We start from the raw sequence: 21,214 nt of genomic DNA on the forward strand, positions 1-21,214 counted from the left end.
ACACTACATGATACAGACCTATGCATGTATCAAATTCAATACATCAATGTCTTTCAAGTGTTTTTCCCTTTTTACTTAATGATTTCTTGAATTTTTTTTACAAAAAAATTTTGATTTTGATGATAATTTTCTCTATGACTCTGTACCATTGTCGCAATTTTTTTTTTTTTTAATCAATAAAATGTTCCCAAAAGAACCAAAAAATTATGTGGAATATTTTTTTTTTCATTTGCCATCAACATGTGTGCAGTAGAGGGTTAATATAGATTAATCTTTGTTAAAGCTGTGTTTTGTTGTTTGATTTACATGACAGACAACAGCAGGTATTTATAGGTTGCTGTCACTTTAAGAGTAAGACATGCACGCACACATCAGATAGATACACATCTGAATTCTCACCTCCTTCACTTAAGAAATTAACCGAAAGTGTTTACGAGAAGACTTGCTGAGAGAGGTATTTTGACTGACAAAATGCGTGTATGTGACCATCCAAGTGCATTGAGGACGCGAAAGAGAAATCAATTTGGAGTTTGCGAGCTATAACGCGCCTCTCTCTCTCTGTGCGCGTGAGCCTTGTATGTATGTGCGTCATGTGCGCACCGATAACAGCGCTGCGTGCGATACCGAATTAAATCCTTTTGCCTCTTCTAGCGCGCTGGAATGGTTTTATTATATCTATTTAATGTGTAAACTAGCAAGACAAACACGTTCAAATGATAACCTTTCACTCTATTGCGGTTAAAGTTGCAATTGATCCGCGAAACACATGCGTCCCGAACCGTGGGCCTTGGTCCGTACAGATCACGGATCAACAACGATCCGTTTAACCACTACTAATCTGGGTTTATAATCTTATAGCCAAAATATCGCCATGCTACCATACCATAAAATCGCAGCATTTTGCGTCATATAATCGCACAAGCTTGACATCGCGATTGCGATATGATTAATCGTGCAGCTCTAGTATATATTATTATATATTATATTATTATATATTAAATGGTGAAATGCTCGTGAAGTGAACGCTTAGAGCAGCTCTGCAGATGAAGTACATGTGAAGTGTCACCACAGTAACACAGAAGACACTGAAAATACCATGAACATCACTCATGTTCACGTATGTGTAGTAGACAAAAATGTGCAGAACACACCCACTCGTCTAGATGTAGGTAAAATTGACAATCAAAAATTAATCAGTTTTATTATAAATGTTATAGTTTTTTTTTTTTTTTTTTTTTTTCAGTAAAGCCAAAAACAAACAAACAAAAAAGATAGTTTTGAAAGTCATCTTTTTGATGTTCCAAACCTTTTCTTTATTCCATTGAAGAAAAAAATGGAGATGTTATGCAGGATGTTTCTCTTTTCCATACAGTAAAAGTAAATGCTAACCATGGGCAGTAAAGCCCATAAAAGTAGTCCTTACAACTCCAGTGCTTCCCACACATAGACTTTACTTGGGCGGGCCGCCCACGTATAATAACGGCCGCCCAAGTATATTTGAAGACACATTTTTGCTTTTATTATTTTTATCCTCTTATACTTTTATATCCGCGCAAGATAATGAAACCATCCGCGATCGAATAGCTTAGTCGTTTCGTACCTGCTCGTTATGTGTGCGTCAGAACTGTTTACTCCCGCTGACATTCCCACGTGCGCTGCATTTTGCAAAGTCACAAGGCGGTGCTGTTGCGTGTTCTACAAGCTCGCGCAACAGCGCTTTAGTCTGCTTCAAAGTGATTCTCAATCAGTGAAAAGCGCAGATTTATGCCAAGCGATTGCTAATGAACTCAAGTTGATGAATTATTACAATGTCTACTTCATGGCCTTTATATAAAATGTTTAATACGGTTGTAAGAATCTGAAGGATCATCCTGCAATAGTACAGACATTTCAAAATAAAAGTCCCGATGTATTTCGGGGTTGTTTATAATTAAAAGTCAAGTAGTCAAAAGTCAAAGTAATTAAAAGTTTTTTTTTTTTTTTTTCTTTTGGGCATTATTGGTATTTTGGTTACACAATAAATTGTATTTAATTTGATTTTAATTTAATTCATAGTAAATTATTGTAGTCTCCCCCACAGGAAGAAAAGACTAAGAACATTATTTGACACATATATTATTAATTTTATAAATTTTACTAGTAAAATCTGTGTCCCATTCACTGAGAGAGACACAATATGACAGCAAGGAGAACATAGGAAAAGGAGAACCATTTAAATGCTGCAATTTTGCATAATTTACAATGCATAATAATGCATAATATTAGTATGTAATTAAATGTAATAGTATGCTATGTAATTAAACTTAATTTCAATAAATAAAAATACTGTTAAAAATCACACATTATTTGTTTGTCACATGTAGTAGACCATTTTTGTGCCGTGGGTAATAGGAGGATTTTTCGCCCGGCTACCACCGCAAGTATATTTCAAACCTGTGGGAAGCACTGAACTCCATTGTGTGCATATTTAAATTTAGCACCTCATGATCATTAATAGGATCAGACACATGAGAACCAAATAAATTTTGAATCATTGGCATCCAACCTGATGTGACACACCTTAATGTGCTATATTTGGTCTTTTTATGGAGATTTTTTTCTTTCTTTCTTTCTTTTTTTTTTTTGGAAACATTCATCTTAACTCTTTTTTTTTTTTTTTTTTTTTTTTTTTTTTGTTAATAATTATTTTTTTGAAAGGGTGTCTTTGGTTTTAAAGTCATGGTGCAGGCGTGCAGCAAAATCCTTGTAGTTGAATTTATCAGCAAAGTGTGTCTTCACTTTCAATTTAAAACGTGTAACGTCACTTTAAATGCAGGCCTCTATGTTTGAAACTAAAATATGTGTCTATGTCAGTGCCTCTGTTTTGACAATAAGGCACCAAACCCATATTTAACCTCTCCATAATAGACAGGTTGACACGACAGAGTTGTCAGTTTCCTGGAACGAGTGGCTTTTTGCTAACATTTTATGGTCAACATAATATATTTGTTATCAAATCTATGGCTTATGCTTGGTGCAGAAAATTGTAATGGTCACTGAGTCTCTGTCATAAATTTGACAAAATATTTTCCTTTGGTCAGCACCAGGGTTTGGCTGTACTCAGAGTTTGAACTTACACTCACTGTTTCCAGGGTGTGTTGTTTTTGGTTTGTATTTTCAAAATGCTTTACTGTTGAAGGAATTCCCTCGCATTGGCCAGGGAATTTTTGGGGGTTTGTCATTAGGCCGAACCTCCGTGTGTGTGCTCACACGCCCCTCTTGGTATTCCCATAACACTGACTGTGTCCTTTCTGATTACGCATCCTAAGACTCCTTAAGTCACATCAATGCTTCAAGCATTCCCCATGAGTGAGCAGCAGATCTCGATGTCATGAGTCAGGTCTCTGACCGTCCTGTCTATGCCTGCACGTTACTGCTGAGTCAGCGTTGTTGTTTAGAGTCCAGAGTATACGGGGTAGACCATATCTCCAGTTTCTGAACTTGTTTTTTCTGCTGACGTTGCCTAGATAACTGCTGTAAGTAAATAGTAGATTTGAAGATTGGTGTTTTCTCAGATAGCCTTTAAATTGAGTTGCTCATGCCACTTACATTATTGTTTGTTATTTTGATAATTTTCCTCGATAAAAACAATATCAAGAGTTTGATAAACTTTCGATAATGTTTATGCGGCAAAAGCTTCATGTTTTTAATCTACAAATCTCCATCATTTGCCATGGATTTACTGTAGTAACACTAACTGCACCAAGCTATTGTGGCAGAAATGTGGGATATTATTGAATTTTATTACTAATGTAGACATGTATTAAATGTATTAAAGGAGTAATGGAATATAATTAAAATATGTTTGTGATTAAGCTATAGCATAGGCTACTGTTTTTCATACAAATACCATAGAAACCATATAGTAACATTTGCTCCGCATCTGATTTTCTATAACCAAACCAGTTCCAAATTGTGGAGGTAGCTCCTCGCTTAACAACAAGCTGCTCCTCAGCCTCACGTCTGTCTTCCGTCATGCTTGTTTCACTCCGCACGTGAACAGTGAATCGGTCGTGCACGAAACTACGTCAACAACTAGACTTATCGTAATTATCGCGAGGAGACAAATTTTTATCGTGAGGAGAATTTTCAACGGTATATATCGCAAACGATAATATCGCCCATCCCTAACCAACGGTTAATTTGAATAAACTCAAACAGTCAGAATATTTCAATTTTACCATATAAAACTGAGGTTGTTACAATTTCTACAGATGTTACTGTTTTTGGTATTGAGCATATATTTATATCTGCATCCTAACTCAAGCTGCCACTACTACTCTCAACTCAAGCTACTGTCAAATGTTCATTTCTAAGAGACAAAACATGTAATAATATTAATATTACACTGCTGTGCAATCTGTGCTGAAGATATGCATCATCAAAGTCAGGCAACATAAACCTGTTTCATGCTTGAAACAATATCACCTGTTTGAACATGCAGAAACTAAGAAATCATTTTTTCCATTAAATTCCCCCTGAGTTTAAATCCCTCAAGTTTTTAATGTTTATATGTCTGTGTGGTGTTTATAATGTGCTTTAAGACAAACCATGTGCAAATTCATCAGTCAACACCATTGCTGAGTATTTTCTCCTTAAAACTGCAGTGAACAAAAGGCGGTCTCAAAAACGCGGTTTGAAATCGCCGGTGTTTCTGTGTGTCACAAACTACCTTGTAACCAATCATGTCAACGTGTGATCATCAATGAGCGGATCTCCGAGCGAGTGAGTGGAGGCAGGGCTAATTTTAATATTCATAGAACCGTGTATACTCAATGAGGCAAGGGTGTAGAGTTACATTCAAGCTATTTTAAAGCATGAAGATTTAAAATGTCATTTTGGTGATTAAAGATGAGTTTTAATGTATACAGTTATTGACTACAGGGGGACTATTTTTAAGATTTTTATGTTAAGGAAAAATGACTGGAAAAGTGTGGGCCTAAATAATTCAAAAATGTTTTGAATGTTCTACCTCAGATTTGTGAAATATTCACCTGTTTGGTCTGGGCTGGTGTTCATGAAAATTCTTAGTGCAAAGAGTTGCACCTAGTGACAATTCTAAGAAAATTCTTAGAAATGTGAGCGTTTCCTTTTAGAATTAAAGAACAGATCCTAATAAAGAAAGAAGTAAATCAGAAAGCACCTTAACCCATTTAAAATGTCATTTTGGTGATTAAAACGCTGACAATTACAGCACTTTCAGAACCGCTTATTGTGTCTCTGATCATTTCCTGTCAAATACCTTGCTACATTAAGTACTACATTTTTAATCTCATTTTTGCAAGAAGTCTCTTAAGCTCCCAGTAGAAAACTAGGCTATATGCCTTTATTCAATCAAAAATATTTTCCGTCTGAATATATTTAAAAATGTAATTTATTCTTGTGATTATATATAAAATTTCACTTTTGACCTTTTTTTGTCATTTAACCTTTATATTACACATGATTTACCTGGAGTTCTGTTGATCCACTATCTGATCTGCTTACATTCTTCATGGCACTAGTTTTGAATTTCACTTTTTCAAGTTGTAACATGTGGCAACTTCCGCAGCCACGTCTTCATATGGGTAATGCTTACCTTACACACATATGGAAGAAAGGAAAGAAAGCAGTTTCCTGCTGATTCTATTTTGAGTCTGGCTGAAAGAACAGAAGGTCAACAAACAATACATTGATTTAGTCCAGTGCCCACTGGCTGATATTTGCCCTTCCTAATACCCACTAGAATAAGGTGATCAATCTCCCCTGCACACAGTGGCGTTGTGAAGTTAGAGACATTGACAGGCAGGGCGGGGCAAGTCAAAATCCTTAGTGTTGAGCCTAGCTATAGATTGCTAATGATTAGCAAACCCTTAAAATTGTATAATTATTAATCAGAGCATTTTTTTCATCATACAGTAGTTCCCTTTACTATATCATAATATAAAAATACCATGATATGTTAACATAAACTTTAAACACAGTTGACATCTCACTGACACACTCTGAATGTCACACAGTGTACAGACATCTGCTCACAGTCAAACATTTAGAGACTGGGACTCATGGAACTTTAATTGAATTCTCCTGCCCTGCCCTAAAGCACAGTGTTTATCATTCACATTTATCTCTTGACATTCTCAGTCCTCTCTGTCCAGGGGCATGTAGTCAGCAAGTCCACTCTGCCTGACTCACATGATTGAGCTTTGTTGTATAGTAATCCACATTCACTCCAACCCGCACAGATGAGTTGACCTGGCGTTTTTAGTTTGGACTGGGCAAGAGGGTGGAGTAAGCAGCTTAATGGGTAGCTGTGAGGCCGTAGATGAAATATGGGTCATTCATGAATGATTGAATGGAATCAATTGGAATGACTTTACAAGTGGATTACAAGGATAAAAGACTGTAAATCTAAGACAAATATGGCAAGCAAATTTAGAAACCACCATAGTAAGCAGGATAAGATGTGTGATAGGTCTACACTGCCAGCTCATTTCACACAGACGGGCCCAGCTGTCAATGTTGACGACACTACATTGCTGGATACCGCTCATAGTGTTCGTCCTAAAATATCCTACTGCTCTGTCCCACGGACCCCAGTGAGAGTTCACTTATATCGGGATCATCCTTAGGGAATCCACAGAATGAAATTTGCTCAATCTGATTTACAAATCCTCTCCCAGCCTCATGTTCCAGGCGAATTCCCACCTCTTTTTTTTCATTGGGTTTTCCACATGGTTTCCTTAGGGAAGGGGAATTCTTGGTATCTATTAGCAACACCTGCTACTTCAGGATGCTCTTGGCAACATAAGTCCAGCAGGATGTTTGCAGAGCATAACTTTCATTATGACCAGCCCATATCTGTAAATGGATGTTATTGTTAAGCTATTCTTTGGGAATACTTCACCTGAACAGAGGGCAATGTTATCCAAATATTCCCAGTGCAATACAATACAACAATTGTATGTGCCTTAAATGTTTAAGGTCATGTCATGGATTGGTTTACATACTTAACCATTCAAAAGTTTGGGGTCTGTATGAGATATTTTTTTGTGTTTTTAAAAGATGTCTTTTGTGAGGCATTTTTCAGGACATTTTGATGAATAGAAAGTTCAAAAGAACTATAAATATTTTTATATTTATATTTTTAATAGTTTATTTTGTTTACCCTTTGTGGAGAGGCTAGCCATTTGCCTGGCAAGACCAGACTGATATATCTTCTACAAGATATATCAGTCTGGTCAGTCCGCCCTCCGTCACGATTCGAGTCAACTCCAAACCGTACCGTGCAATCAGATTCGTTTATTTCAGTGACGCAAACAGCTTCACTCTAGTGCGGCGAAAGTCCCTTCAATATCAACAAAGATTGCGTACGTGAGACCCGAGAGTTTGTTCTATTCAGCCGTGGATTCAGTTTTAAATGACCAAAAACACATTAATTCTTTACTTTTCGCTGTTGACACTCTTGTCGCTTTGTTAACGTCATATCCGCCCTTCTCTGATTGGTTTACTCCGCTTCCTGTTTGTTCGGATTTGCTTCGCCCTAGAAATCGAATTGATTCAATGGCCGACCAGACTCATCCGCTGGTACAGTGATGAGGCTGGATTTTCCAGGCAAGCTAGCCATAGCAAGATAGCTTTGAAAGCATGAGATCCTTCCCTTTAGAGCGCTCTCTAAAGCCACGCCTCCTTCAAAACACATGAACGCACACAGCAGATTCTGCAAAGCGTCACAAGAGATGGCGTTAAATTACCTCATGTCTCAAAACACATGACATTACAGGAAAATGTAAACAACTTGCAGAGCTCTTACTTGTACCACCTGACTGCTGCAGATTAACCTTTTGAGCGGTACGGTCCCACATATGGGATTTTCATTTAGATTTATGGGATTTAGAACATGCAGTGACATCACATAACTGTCAGATTCAAACTGTGCTTTCGTGCTTTGGCTAGTGCAGAGCCAGAGACGGACACGCTCAGCACTTGTCATTTATCACAACTATGCAGTGTTTTCAACCACATAATGTTCATTTTAGGTTTCAGACATTTAAATAAACAAGCACTAGTAATATTATAAATTTTTGAGTTCGTAAAATACACACTGATGTCTATGGAAGCAGCAATAACAATCAGTTAAATTATAATTTGCCGATGTGTTTTATTTATATCAGATACACATAGTGTAACTATAAAGTTTACTCTATTCTTCTCCCAGTTCCCGGCTACTTACATATATTTCGGTGAGAAACTGATGAATTCACGTGCTGTAAATCCGACTAACAGGACTCTCTGAACTGCAACGCAAACTAAGATGGTGGCGCCCATCTCATGATATAGATCAAGATCGTTTATAAAGGTTTTTAAACAAGAAAACACACTCAATTACACATATTTGAGAATCGAATATCAGATAGTTGATGACATGGTAAGCAAGTTTGTGAATATTTTGAATAAAAAAATGAAAAAATGAAATAAAAGCGATACATCAGTCATACAGTGTTACTGTAGCTGCGGTGTGTGATGTGACAAGCATGACGCGTCGCCATGGAAACAATAAGGGGAAACTTCCTAAAATAACGGTTGGCTTAAAAAAAAACTTAGTCGGTTAGAACATTTTAAACTTACGCATGAAAGGGTTAATTTCACTGTTTAAAATATTGAAATAGAAATGCATAAATCCAAATCTGAGGACTTGAACAGCCATCTTTTAATTACGGTTATGGCGTGGCATGAATGCAGCATAAGCTCGATGTTTTGGTTCAGGAGGAACTGTAAAAAGTGGCTGCTGTTTGTGGTGCGCAGCGGCTGTCTGTCTACAACTCTGCATAGCCTTACAGAACGTGTGATGACGTGTGAGCAAGGTGCGCAGAGGCAGGTAGAACATCATGTCATTGCATTCTGACATTTTTTGGTCCTGAGACTTCCACAGAAGATGTGTATGTACATGTTTTAATATTTAGACCACTTTTATTATTGATTGCTACCAGGAAGTGACTCTTCTTCAGTATAACAACGTTTTTAAAAAAACAAATTGCCTACCCTACATTTAATGTCACTTTGGATTTATTTTAATGTGTCCTTGCTGAATACAATTAATTTATTTCAAAGAAATATTACTGACCCCAATTTTTTTTTTTTTTGAATTGTAGTGTAGGTTAACCTGTTAACCTGTACTGGCAAGCCGACGCACCGAAGCTTCTTTTAGCTCAAATTTACTGTTAGATTTAATGTAATTACCTTGACAAACTATACATCATTAAAAAGATCTAAGACTCAAGCTTCAATTTTTAATCTTTATTTTACTCTCAACATCGTATAGTGACTGTTATTTGTTAATATGCGTCGGGAGTTATGAGACCTTACTTATGCTTTTAGTGCAAAGGGTTCATGAACTGTATCTGTTTTAGTTTGGGTATGTCATTTTTTGGGATTTTCCAAAAGCGGGGGTGCTGGCTAACAGGTTAATGTGTGGCACACCTTCCTGAATGAAAATGATGGAAACACTCTCTGCCACTAGAACATCCAAAAATAAAGCAATTCCTAATTTCCCTTCAGATTTAAAAACCTCTGTCTTCACTCTCTGCCTTGCAGAGCTTTCATTGGCCCAGCAGAAGTTTGCTCAGTGCCTGGGTGAGTTCAAATTTGAGTACATCGGCGATGCCAAAACTGACGATGAGAAGTGCATTGGTGAGTTTTTTTCTTTAGTTTTTTTCTTTTTCCTTTTTGCATATATTAATTTACATACAGGCATACATTTGTATCATGCTTTGATCAGTGTCTTCATAAAACAGTTGGTATATTTTTATCATAAATTTTTATCGTCTTGAAAATAGCCACAGAATCTGACATTAAAAATCAAGCAAACAAATAGTGTCTGCATATGTGTCATTTCAGATGAATCCTTGCGAGAGTTCTCATCCTTTCTCAGAAACTTGGAAGACCAAAGAGATCTGATGGTGAGTACAGCCAGTTGAGACTTGAACTAAACACATTTCACTCAATTCCTTGCAGGCTAAAAGATATTTTTGGAACATGCCATCACGGCCATTTGCTTGCGGAGAGGCTCAAACTGTAATCATTTTTAACACTGAGTTCAACACGCTTCTCAACACATAAAACGACGTCAGTCCTCTGTTTGTTCCTGTGTGCTTTAGCTTTGTTTGAGTCACAGTTTTGTCATCGGAAATGAGTTACATTGCCATAAGTTATTTGTGTCCTCTCTCACAAATTACTCGGAGATTGCGCAAGACAGCTGCTTATGTTGAGTCATGTCACCTCGACTGTGTTGAATAGGAAATGTACTTTCAAAAACTCTGGTGGAACGTCCAATGACACTTTAAGTCCTTTATATGTCAAAGACTAATGTGTATGTTATCAGTAATTAACTTAGCAACTTGCTTTTACAGTGGAAATGTATTTATTTATTTATTTTTGAATTCTTAAGGTATGAGAGGATTATATATTCTAATAGGTGGTTAACCATCTAGGTAGGAAGGGCTCATGTTGCATGTAGGTCATGTTAGTATTTATTCAGTATGCAGAATTAGAGAGCTAAAGGCCCTGCCCATGACTCAAAGTGCAACAGCTGACAGTTGTTATGAGCTCAGATTTGAGCCCCACCCGTTCATAACACTGCAGCAGGCCAATGATGTTATGGCCCCTTGGCTGAGTGGAGGCATGTGTGGAAGGGGCAGAGTTAACAGGCCCTGACAGGGTCAGAGACAGAGTAATGGTAGACCGGAGATGCTCATTGTCAGTCTTAATGAGTAATAACAGTCGCATCATGGGTTGCCTTGGTTATTTCATTACTTTTGTAAGTTAATGGATATTTTAAATCATTGTTATTAAAATATAAGCTTTAGAAAATAGTTGGTTTCTGAAATGCTTCTGAATTCTTAGATAATATTATTAAAGACCCCCTGTGGTGAAAATCAAGTTTTTAATGTTGTTTATATGCCTATGTAGTGTTCTTAATATGCTTTAAGACAAACCATTTGCAAATTCACAAGTCAGCACCATTGCTGAGTATTTTATGTTTGAAACTGCAGAAAACAAAAGACTAAAACTAAAACCCGCGGTTTGAAATCGTTGGTGTTTGTGACGTCACAGACTACCTTGTATCACAACAACATGCCGGCAGGCTTTAGCATATCATTTACTATGATTGCTCTGAAGCAGGAAAGTCTCGAGAGAAGCCAGGTTATCCCGGTAAATTTTCTGTTGCTATGAAAAATTGTGTATATTTATCAATCTATTACAATGTTATGATGAACTATAAGCCTTTCTCCACTGATGTTCTGAGTTGTTCAAAGCATTTGTAAGGATACTGAGTGTTAGAAGGCGGCTGTCTGACTCTGTCTGAGATAAAGAACAGGAACTGTGTGTATAACATTAGCAACACATTATTAGCTGTTTGATAATGTAGTCAAGCAAAAGGCTAATCATATTAATACATATTAATTAATGACAGAACCGTCGCAAGGGCTGTGCCAAGTAAAGTGACTGCTGACTTGAAGTAAATCCAATAAAGTTCATGTTTTTGTCTTTTGAAATATTTTAATACCATAAAACATAGCTAAAACAATGATCTGAGTGTGTGCGTGTGACCGTGATTTTTTTTTTCTTTCTTCTTCTCTACTCTACACTACTAGAAACTACACTTTTCTGTGTATGTATTTAACGATCTAAACGCAAAGTGTAAAGCGCACAGCGCAGGTGCACTCAGGGCGTGTCCAAATCCACTTTTGCTATTTTAACGACGGAAAAACGGTCCGTGCGCCGGGGCGCATTTTTGAAATGGGTTGTCCCTATTCTCTTAATGAGTAATGGGCGTAACGTTCAATAAACCAATCAGAGTGTCATCTCCCATTCCCTTTAAGAGCGAGATGCGCTCGCGCCATGGCGGATTGCTATTTACATGGCGGAATTTGTTAAGTGGCCAGTCAATCTTTCAGTCGTCTGCGTTGGATGCAGGCTTTCAAATAGCTCCGCGCGATGAGTCAGTCAATATATATGTGTGTGTATTGGCACGATTGTTCAATCAATTAGTTAATTTCGTTCATCATTATAAGTAGTAATAGGCTGAATTGAAAATAGGTAGCCTAATTCTAATACACGCAATGACTATTCATCATTACATTTTTATATTTATGTAGCCTACACAATAATATTCTTTTACACTGTAATCCTTTTGTTTTTAATATTTGGCATGTTTGTGTGATGCGCATCCCTGTGTGTAATAAGCAAAGTCAACGCGCACTGTGGATGCGCCCAGAGGCGCAGTTTCTACCAACGCGCTCTAACAACAAAATATTGCGCCATTGACTTTAGACTTTAGACCAGGTTTGAGTTGGTCTATGGCGCAGTCTATTTTCAGCTCCTTAAGATAGCAGTGCGCCGGCAATGCGCCTGAACACACCTCTTTTTTTAGACCAGCACGCACATGGGCGCACTAACTGGCGCAAATGCATTTACTAATTTAAGGACGTGGCGCTGAACGGGAAAACGCGAACGGCGCCGGACGCAAACTAGCAAACACACTTGCGCTGCGCCTTGCGTCGCATTGCGCTGGGTGTATTATAGGGCCCACAATGCGTTTGTGCAAGTTTTGATGAAAGAAAACCATCCTGGTTCTGCTATTGTTTAATATAATTAAATGAAATGGTCAAATATCATAAATCAAATTGCTAAATTGCATTTTCACAGATGAGAAACATCACAGAGACACTGATGAAGCCTTTAGAAAAGTTTCGGAAAGAGCAACTCGGCTCAGCAAAGGTAAACATGTAGATCTTCACTGTCAGCTCCCACATTTAGGATGTTTGCATTGATTTACTGTAATTAAAATAAATGGAAAACTCTACATTTATTGAAACCAGTTAACTTTTTAAAACTTTCTTCTCATTCCATAAATTAAAAATAGTAAGTTCTCCATTTTATATTTTCTCATGCTATCTTCAGGCAGAGAGGAAGAAATACGAGAAGGAAACGGAGAAGTACTACAGCTCACTAGAGAAACTTTTGAACATGTCAGCAAAGAAGAAGGAGCCACAGTTACAGGAGGTACTTCATATTTCATTCTACCCACACACATGAATGTGTAATGCAAACTATTTTCATAAATACTGGGGTTTTTTTCTGTATCTTGTGGGGTGGTGATCAGATTTTTAAGTCAAGGACAATACTGTTTATTGTAGTTGTTTTTAGTGAAGGTACAGTCTGTCATTATTTTTACTATATTTAAGAAGCTAGGCATCTCACCCAATACTGCTCCAAAAAAGTAGGCAGCATATTATCCCAGGTCTTGATTGAACAAAGTCTGGGGAACATAACCTTTTAAGGTGTGCCCATCAGGCATGAATGTTGTATACATTGAGCACCAAAAGCACTAGAGACTGTTGATATTTTTATGGTGGGCCGTTATGTTCCTGTGGACCATATGACGTGTGTTTTGGGTCAAGGGCAGTAGTTTTAGCAGTGAGCTCTTAAGAGTCAGACTGGTGTTCACAGCAGACAAACTTCTGAGTATGTGAAACATAGAAATGCTGAAGAATGCCAGAGGACTTCTAAATTGTTCCCCAGTCCATAAGACACTTAAGCTGTCATGCGCCATGAACACATTGACTGGAGCCAAATATGGTTAGGGATGGAGATTTTGGTCATTCAGTTTAATTAAGTACACAACAAATTGTTACATCTCTAGAAAACTGCACTCAACTAAATTTCTTTAAAGTGATTTCAAATTGAGCAACACAGTGTTAATGCAGAGACAACATTTATTTATTTATTTTGTGCTGTCTCTTTCCAAAAAAACAAAACACAGGGCATCTCCTGTAATATTAACTAATAATAAAAGTTATATTGCAACTAGCTAATGTCACAAACACCAGTGAACTGTATGCATCCAATGTTCTTGTTTACAAGAAATCAAAACATTGCTGTGTTAATTCATTTTATTGAATGAATTTGGGAGTTATTCCTGTATTCAAAATATGCCAGAATGCATAACACGCACAGGGCAACAGCTTAAGGGCTTCATTCCCACATTTAATACAGTTGCCAAAACTAGACAGTGTGTATGTGGGCATAGACACCTTAAATTGCAAGTTCAATTTCCAAGTTGTTTTGATAAAACTTTGAGACTTTAAGCCTACATAAATGTTTATTTATCATGGATTTCGCCAAGAATGTTGCTAGAGACGTCGGTGTGATGCACTGTATTTAACTGTATTTGCACAACTAATAACTAATTACATTATAGTTACTGTTTAGCACTGTTTACATTCACACAATAATTTACACAATTACATCATCCAAATCATTTCTTTGTTTTCAAATGTTCAGTTTTCAGAATCAGGCTCTTTGTGTTGAGTTGTAAGGCAGGCAACAAATGGACAGGCAAGCACCTTTTGGGGAAAAAAAAAAAAATCCATCTCCATATCTTAAGTCACTATTAATTTTCATGTGATGACTTCTTTTCCTTGTTTTCTTCAACCTTTTCATCTTAACTGTTATGGTACTTTTTTTATTCTGTCTGTCTTTCAGGCAGACGTGTCGGTGGATGCGATGAGACAGCACTTTCAGGAGACGTCTCTGGAGTATGTTTGCAAGCTGCAGGAGATACAGGAGAGAAAGAAGTTTGAGTGTGTTGAGCCTGTGAGTGCATGACCCTTCATCCAGATGGTCATTCAACTTGATTTATTTCAACATGGTTTGCTTTCATGTTTGTCTATCAACAGCATTTGATACGGTTTCACATGCCACAAAAAAGAAAGGAAACACATTTAATGAAATACACTCTCAATGCTGTGAAGCAATTGTACAGCAGTATTCTACATGATACAAATATACATTTATTATTTATTTATACATATACTCCATTTCATAAGTTGTGCTATAACACTTAGTTACAAGCTTGTGTGTGTAATTTCTGTGCCACTAGCACCAAACAGAAAAACATAAGGTCTATGTTTGGAATGGTATACTGGCATAATACTCTTACTGTTTCTGTGCAAATTTTATGAAACAAAACTGAATTGAAAATGAAAAATAAAAATCACTTTAATTATAAAATTAACTGGACACTAAAGGCCAGATTTACTAACATCTGCTTTTGTTAGATTGCATTGTCATTATGGAAATGATCCAGCTGTGAAATAGAATTATATTTAGATATTTAGCGAGAGCTGTAAGTGCAGCATGGTTACATTTGGTACAATTACCACACACAAAAGCCTCTTCTAAATATGGGTGTGTCCACACCATTTGCAAGTGGGTCTGTTTGGGCCCGGATTCTCACTAATTCCCCTACGACGTGCACACACAATTTGATAGTGTGCATAAGCAAATTACTTCCCTTTATAAGGAATCTGGCTTATTGAGTGTTTTAGCAGAGCAAATATTAGTTTTCCAGTCTATGGATGCCTGTATGACTTTCTAGTTGCATAAAACAGTGTTTTTTGAATCTTTTACATCACATAGAGATTTAGACACAAAAGCTTATATGAACATGTTAATATCTGTCCTAGGGTATATATATATATATATATGTAGTACTGTTTTTTTTTTTTCTCTCTCTCATTCCCTTCTTCCCCGCTCTCTTTTGTGTAGATGCTGGCATTCTTTCAGACTGTATTTACTTTCTATCATCAGGGATATGAGTTGGCCAAAGATTTTGACCATTACAAAAAGGCCCTTCAAATCAATATTCAAAATGTAAGTAAAAAAAAAAGTGTCATAATGTTTTCAACTTCATTTTTTCAATGATATATATATATATATATATATATATATATATATATATATATATATATATGTGTGTGTATGTATATATGTTTTTTTTAATTCCATATATCCAGTATATGGGTAAAATATATGTGTGGCAAGTACATTAAACAGCATATAAATGGTTTTTCAAACACACGCAGAGTGATTTGCTGAGATGCCGAGTCATTTTTCACTCATGTTCTTCTGGTTAATGCTATTGGCTTGCAGACTGACATGAAAAGAGAGTTACCAAGACAGGATACAGCAGCGTTTTGAGAGGGCCAAGGTTTCCAAGGGAAACTTAAAGGCCTTTGTTTGCATTGACCTTCCATTGTGTTTAACTTCTAAGCCGGAAGTTTGAGAACCGACTTCCTCCCTATTTGATTGGACCACATCACTGTCCTCGCTGATGTTTTGTTTTTAATCGGTTATAAATCAGTTGTGATGGTCAGGGTCAGAGTTCTGAGGATGTATAGCTTGTAAACATGGATTAGATCGTTTAAGCACATTGATGGGATTCCCAAAATCTTTGGAATACATTGGGAAATTACTCAGTGCATAAAAAAACACATCAGTGTAAATTCCCAGTTACCAGGCCTCACAGAATTCATAAAACTTTATCAGTATTTGAGATATTTTGTTATGTTTCTGTTATTTTAAGGTTGTGCCTCTGCTTTCAGACACGGAGTCGTTTTGAGGGCACACGCTCTGAGGTGTACGAGTTATTGAAGAGAATCAAAGAGTCGCCACAGGAGTACAGACAGACCAGCCCCATCAGCAGCGAGGGCTATCTTTACATGCAGGAGAAACGTACGAAAAACAATTTTTATGATGTAACTCTGGGGTGCCTATTACCTTTTACTGACTGTCATGTCATGTATCCTGTGCCTTGCTGGTTGCATTACTGATAGTTATTGCTATTTCTGCAGGACCTCCTCCTTTTGGATCCAGCTGGGTGAAACGCTATTGCACGTTTGTCAAAGAACAAAAAATTCTACACATGAAAACATTTGACCAGAGATCAGGCGGGAAGCTTGTAAGTTCTCATCCCACATGATACATTAGTCTTGATAATGGCATAAAATAAAATATAAATATATTGCTGATCTGCTGTTCACAGAATGTTCTGTATGCTTTCAGGGTGAGACGGACTCTGTTACACTGAAGTCTTGTGTCCGCAAAACCACAGACACACTTGACAGGAGGTTCTGCCTAGACATAGAGATCACAGATCGGTATGTTGGACGTGTCCCCAGTTACAATTTATGCCATTTACGCATAAAAAAAACTCCCTTCTGAAATGGCAGGAGTTGAAATCACCCATTTTGTGATGTCACAATTTTCCTCTACATGCACCTTAACATGCATATGTAAACCAAGGATATGTACCCATTGAAAGATGGTTTTTGTTTGTTTGGTTTGGTTGTTTTTTTTTAATTGAAAGCAGCCATATACAGTGCAAGTAAATCACTCACATATGGGACTAAATTGTCACTCTCGGCGACTAAATAATGTTTATCATTAGCCATTGGCTAATAAATTCTTAGATTTTTTTCTCGCCAATGTGTGTGTTAGAGCCTAAAGAATAGATATATTTTCATTCTCCGTCATGCGATCTGTACTACTTCAATTCAGCTCAATGGATGCGCAGCGTACCTATATTTAACTTACCGCAAACTCTAGTGTGAAGGCGCATGACTCACCGCCGCTTTGCTGAGAGTGCAGTTTCTCACACACAACCAAAGAGAGAGAGCGAGAGTCTTACATACCACACAGAATCGACGCGTTACATGTAATAAAGGAATAAGCCCCAAGAAGCCGTGGTTTACAGTGAATTTATAACTGCGTTGTTAGGCACGACGTGGAGCCCCCTTAGCCGTTCACTGTAAATTCACTGTAAACCACGGCTTCACTGGGCTTATTGCTTTTATAAAAGGGTTACCACAATACATATACTAAAGCCAAAAAATATGTATCAATGCAACTTTCATGAAGTAAAAACATTAAAAGCCTTCCTTCCGCTGGAAAAAATAGTTCCTGACTGTGAACAGCAACAGAAGTTACATTTATTACACCATTAGATGGCGGCAAAGACTGTCTTTATGAGGGAGTCACCATCGCAAAGACTTTTATATTGAAACTAGTTGTGAACACAGAACAAGACGCAAATGACAAATGCTTTGAACAGCTGTCAGTGTCAGCAGCGCACGGCAAAACCCATTAAATGTTAAAAGGACAAGATCACAGTGGACTTTCAAACGGATTTTTATTATGAACATAGGACTGACCTGAAGGAAAATACTCAATATAAATGCAGGTAATGCACTCGGTCACTCGATAACTCTCTCACAATACTCTTCTACATAATACAGTAAGCTTTAATGAACAAAATAAATTGAGAACAAACATTTGTTTACGTTGCTAAGAGTGGTTGATAAGACACTGTGTGGCGCAGCGATACATGTAATGCGGTCAGCTGTATGCTTTTGGGAATTTTACAATGGCTTTGAACTTAGCTTAACCAATCGGAATCAAGGGCCAGAACTATTTGTTTTATAATCTATAATCTTTGTTGTATTTTCCTCTTAAAATGACGGAGTTCATTTGGAATTATTCAGCTTTTAAGAACAAGCAGACAATATGCCGGTTTCACCTGTAGTGGTCGGAGCTAATGCGCAAACTGCAATCTCATTGGCTGGTGCTCATCTATTACTGCCCCTGTTTTGATTTCAGCAAATCAGTTCGAGCAATAGCTGACAATGCGATTAACATTCATGAACTCAGCAGCTCATCCATCCTTAGTTGTATATTCTTAATAGTAGTAGAATTAGTATTATTATCTTTTAATAATAATTATTATCTATTTTTATAACAGAAACACTGAATGACCAACAATATCTTAAGCACTACCACCAGTCCTAAGTTCAGTTAAAAAAGACAAATATGCATTCATACATGGTTACCAAGTTTTAGTTCTAATTACTAAAGTTCTGTCATTAAATAATGTTTGATTATCATATATCATAATATAATGCTTGATTGACTGATGTTAAGCTGTGCCATTTTACAAAGATAAGCAGATATATATATATATATATATATATATATATATATATATATATATATATATATATATATATATAAAATGTACAGTTCATGTCATTTTAAATAAGATTACTAAAGCAAATAATCTAAAAATAATCTCAAATAACTTCTCACACCATGTGCTCCTGTGACCATGTGTCAGAAAAGGAAGTCCCACTTTCAAATAATGCTTGATAGTGACTCCCACACCTTACTGGACTGTTCTTTGATACTTTTTCGACCTTTCTAATTGGTTGCAATAATTTAAAGCAACATGTACTAAACATAGGGCTTAAGAAAACTGTGCTGTAGAGGGATATATATATATATATATATATATATATATATATATATATATCAGTCTGGCGAATAAACTAAAACATTTACTAGCCAATGGCGATTCTATTGCTAAGGTGTGCGTTGAGGGTTGGAAAGCTACAGGAGTGGCAAGTATTTCTCTTCAGAGGCAGTCATTGTGGTTGCATTGGATCATTTTTTTTTATCTGACTTTTGCTCAAATATATACAGCTCTATTACAGCGCTGGCCACCTCAACCATCAAAACACGTCACACATGCTGTGGGGGAGGGTGTGGATATGGTGTGATGTTCACCAATCAGTTCGCCAAGTGTTTGTGACAGAGAGAAAATGGATGGAAAAGGAAGAGGATGGAAAAAAAAAAATTAATACTTTTTTTTTTTTTTTTTTTTTTTTTGATTCAAAAAAGTTTGCTAACTTCATACACTAACTGCCAGAAACATAATTTAAAGATCTGAAAATGCATTTTATGACCCCTTTGATAAATCCCACAAAATTAGTATTTGGATGATAATAAACAAGAAAAGAAAAAACAAAGGACTGTAAATCCCTCCACAACTACTGGGTTTAGCATGAGTGTGAGACAAATGAGATTCATTGGCACTGCATCTCCTATGTCAGAGGATAAAGAAAATCTAAATATTTTGATAATCCAGGAAACATTCAGAGCTCTCATTAATCAAAGCTGACCTGGACAGAGTGTATGATGAACGCTAATCGTGTGCATCATGATGCTGGTTTGTGGAATCTTTTGAAAAGCACATCAGAATGTTTCCAAATTAGGAGATGATTCAATCTCAAAATGAATATGCCTTTCATTTCATGAATATGCCTTTCATAATTCAGTGTATTTCCAAGTGAAAAGGATATTCACTTGGAATAAATGTAGGCTTAAACTTGATTTTTGTCAATTTTGAATTGCTTGGACAGTCAATAATAAAAAAAAAAGTAATAGACACCCCAGATTTGCACCATAAAAGCTGCATGTGTGCTTTTCTCCTGTATGTAAAAATAACACTTGCTGCTGAAGGGACTCCTCTGTATGTAATAATGTGGTTACTTTTATTCTCTTCATTAACTCATACACCTCAAAGCATGTGCTCTCAACAGGGCTCAGTGTCTGCTACAGAGGCACAACCTGAAAATAATAGAAACGTTGTTGTGTTTTTTTGTTTTTTGTTTTTTCTCTAGACCGGGCACAGTGCTGACGGTCCAGGCACTCTCAGAAGATGACCACAGATTCTGGATGCATGCGATGGGAGGAAAAGAACCGGTGCGTCAATCCCTCTCTTCAACTCCCTACAGCTATATTCAGTCAAAACAATTCTCTGATTCTCATTTGACAAAACCTGAGGTTAATTTAAGTTGTAGTAATATTGCAGAATATTACTGTTGTTACTCTATTTTTCATCAAATAAATGTAGCCTTGGTGACTCTACAACATAAAAAAAAAAAAAAAAAATGAAGGTGTATACTTCAAAGCATTTTAATGATCAGTAATAGTCTCTTGTTTGATATATAAATTCTGTTCTGTTTGGTGTAATGTGTTTCATGCTGGTCTGGTTTGTGTTTTCTGATGTTTATCTCTCACACACAGATGCAGTATCTCAACCGGACACATTCAAGAGAAAGAGGAAGTGAGTGAACTCAAATTAATATCAAAGTTTACCTTTAGTTATACTGCTTATGCAAAAAATTGCTGTATTGTGATGATCTGTGTGTATTCCATAGTTGATGCCCAGTTGAATGACGTTGGAATAAGCTTTGTGAAAAATTCAATAAACGCCATTGAAGCCAGAGGTAACTCCCAGTAATGTTTCAATATATATGAAAATAATATACTTAAAAGTAACAGCAGATTATTATGGATATAAAAACATATCAGGCATTATATACAGTATAGTATACAGTAATGAAGTCTAAAACCTTCAGTAGGTTACGTAATGTAATAACACCCTTTGAACACTAGAGAGCAGAATGATCTAGCAGTTTTTCTCAGCCCAAACCAACAACCTGTTGTGTTTCAT

General features: G+C 36.6%; 1 protein-coding gene across 1 annotated transcript in view; it reads left to right on the top strand.

Moving 5' to 3' along the window:
• The window catches only part of arhgap10 (Rho GTPase activating protein 10), a 72,874-nt gene that overhangs the window by 19,627 nt on the left and 32,033 nt on the right, over window positions 1-21,214 (top strand). The window contains exons 2-13 of the mRNA XM_048196669.1: window positions 9,613-9,708; window positions 9,916-9,977; window positions 12,727-12,798; window positions 12,982-13,083; window positions 14,566-14,676; window positions 15,631-15,735; window positions 16,467-16,596; window positions 16,716-16,822; window positions 16,927-17,021; window positions 20,379-20,460; window positions 20,785-20,824; window positions 20,919-20,987. Coding sequence (XP_048052626.1) covers window positions 9,613-9,708; window positions 9,916-9,977; window positions 12,727-12,798; window positions 12,982-13,083; window positions 14,566-14,676; window positions 15,631-15,735; window positions 16,467-16,596; window positions 16,716-16,822; window positions 16,927-17,021; window positions 20,379-20,460; window positions 20,785-20,824; window positions 20,919-20,987 — 1,071 coding nt within the window. The remainder of the gene's footprint in view (window positions 1-9,612; window positions 9,709-9,915; window positions 9,978-12,726; window positions 12,799-12,981; window positions 13,084-14,565; window positions 14,677-15,630; window positions 15,736-16,466; window positions 16,597-16,715; window positions 16,823-16,926; window positions 17,022-20,378; window positions 20,461-20,784; window positions 20,825-20,918; window positions 20,988-21,214) is intronic.

Source organism: Megalobrama amblycephala, linkage group LG7 (genome assembly GCF_018812025.1).
Source record: "Megalobrama amblycephala isolate DHTTF-2021 linkage group LG7, ASM1881202v1, whole genome shotgun sequence".
In the NCBI taxonomy this organism is placed as follows: Eukaryota; Metazoa; Chordata; class Actinopteri; order Cypriniformes; family Xenocyprididae; genus Megalobrama; species Megalobrama amblycephala.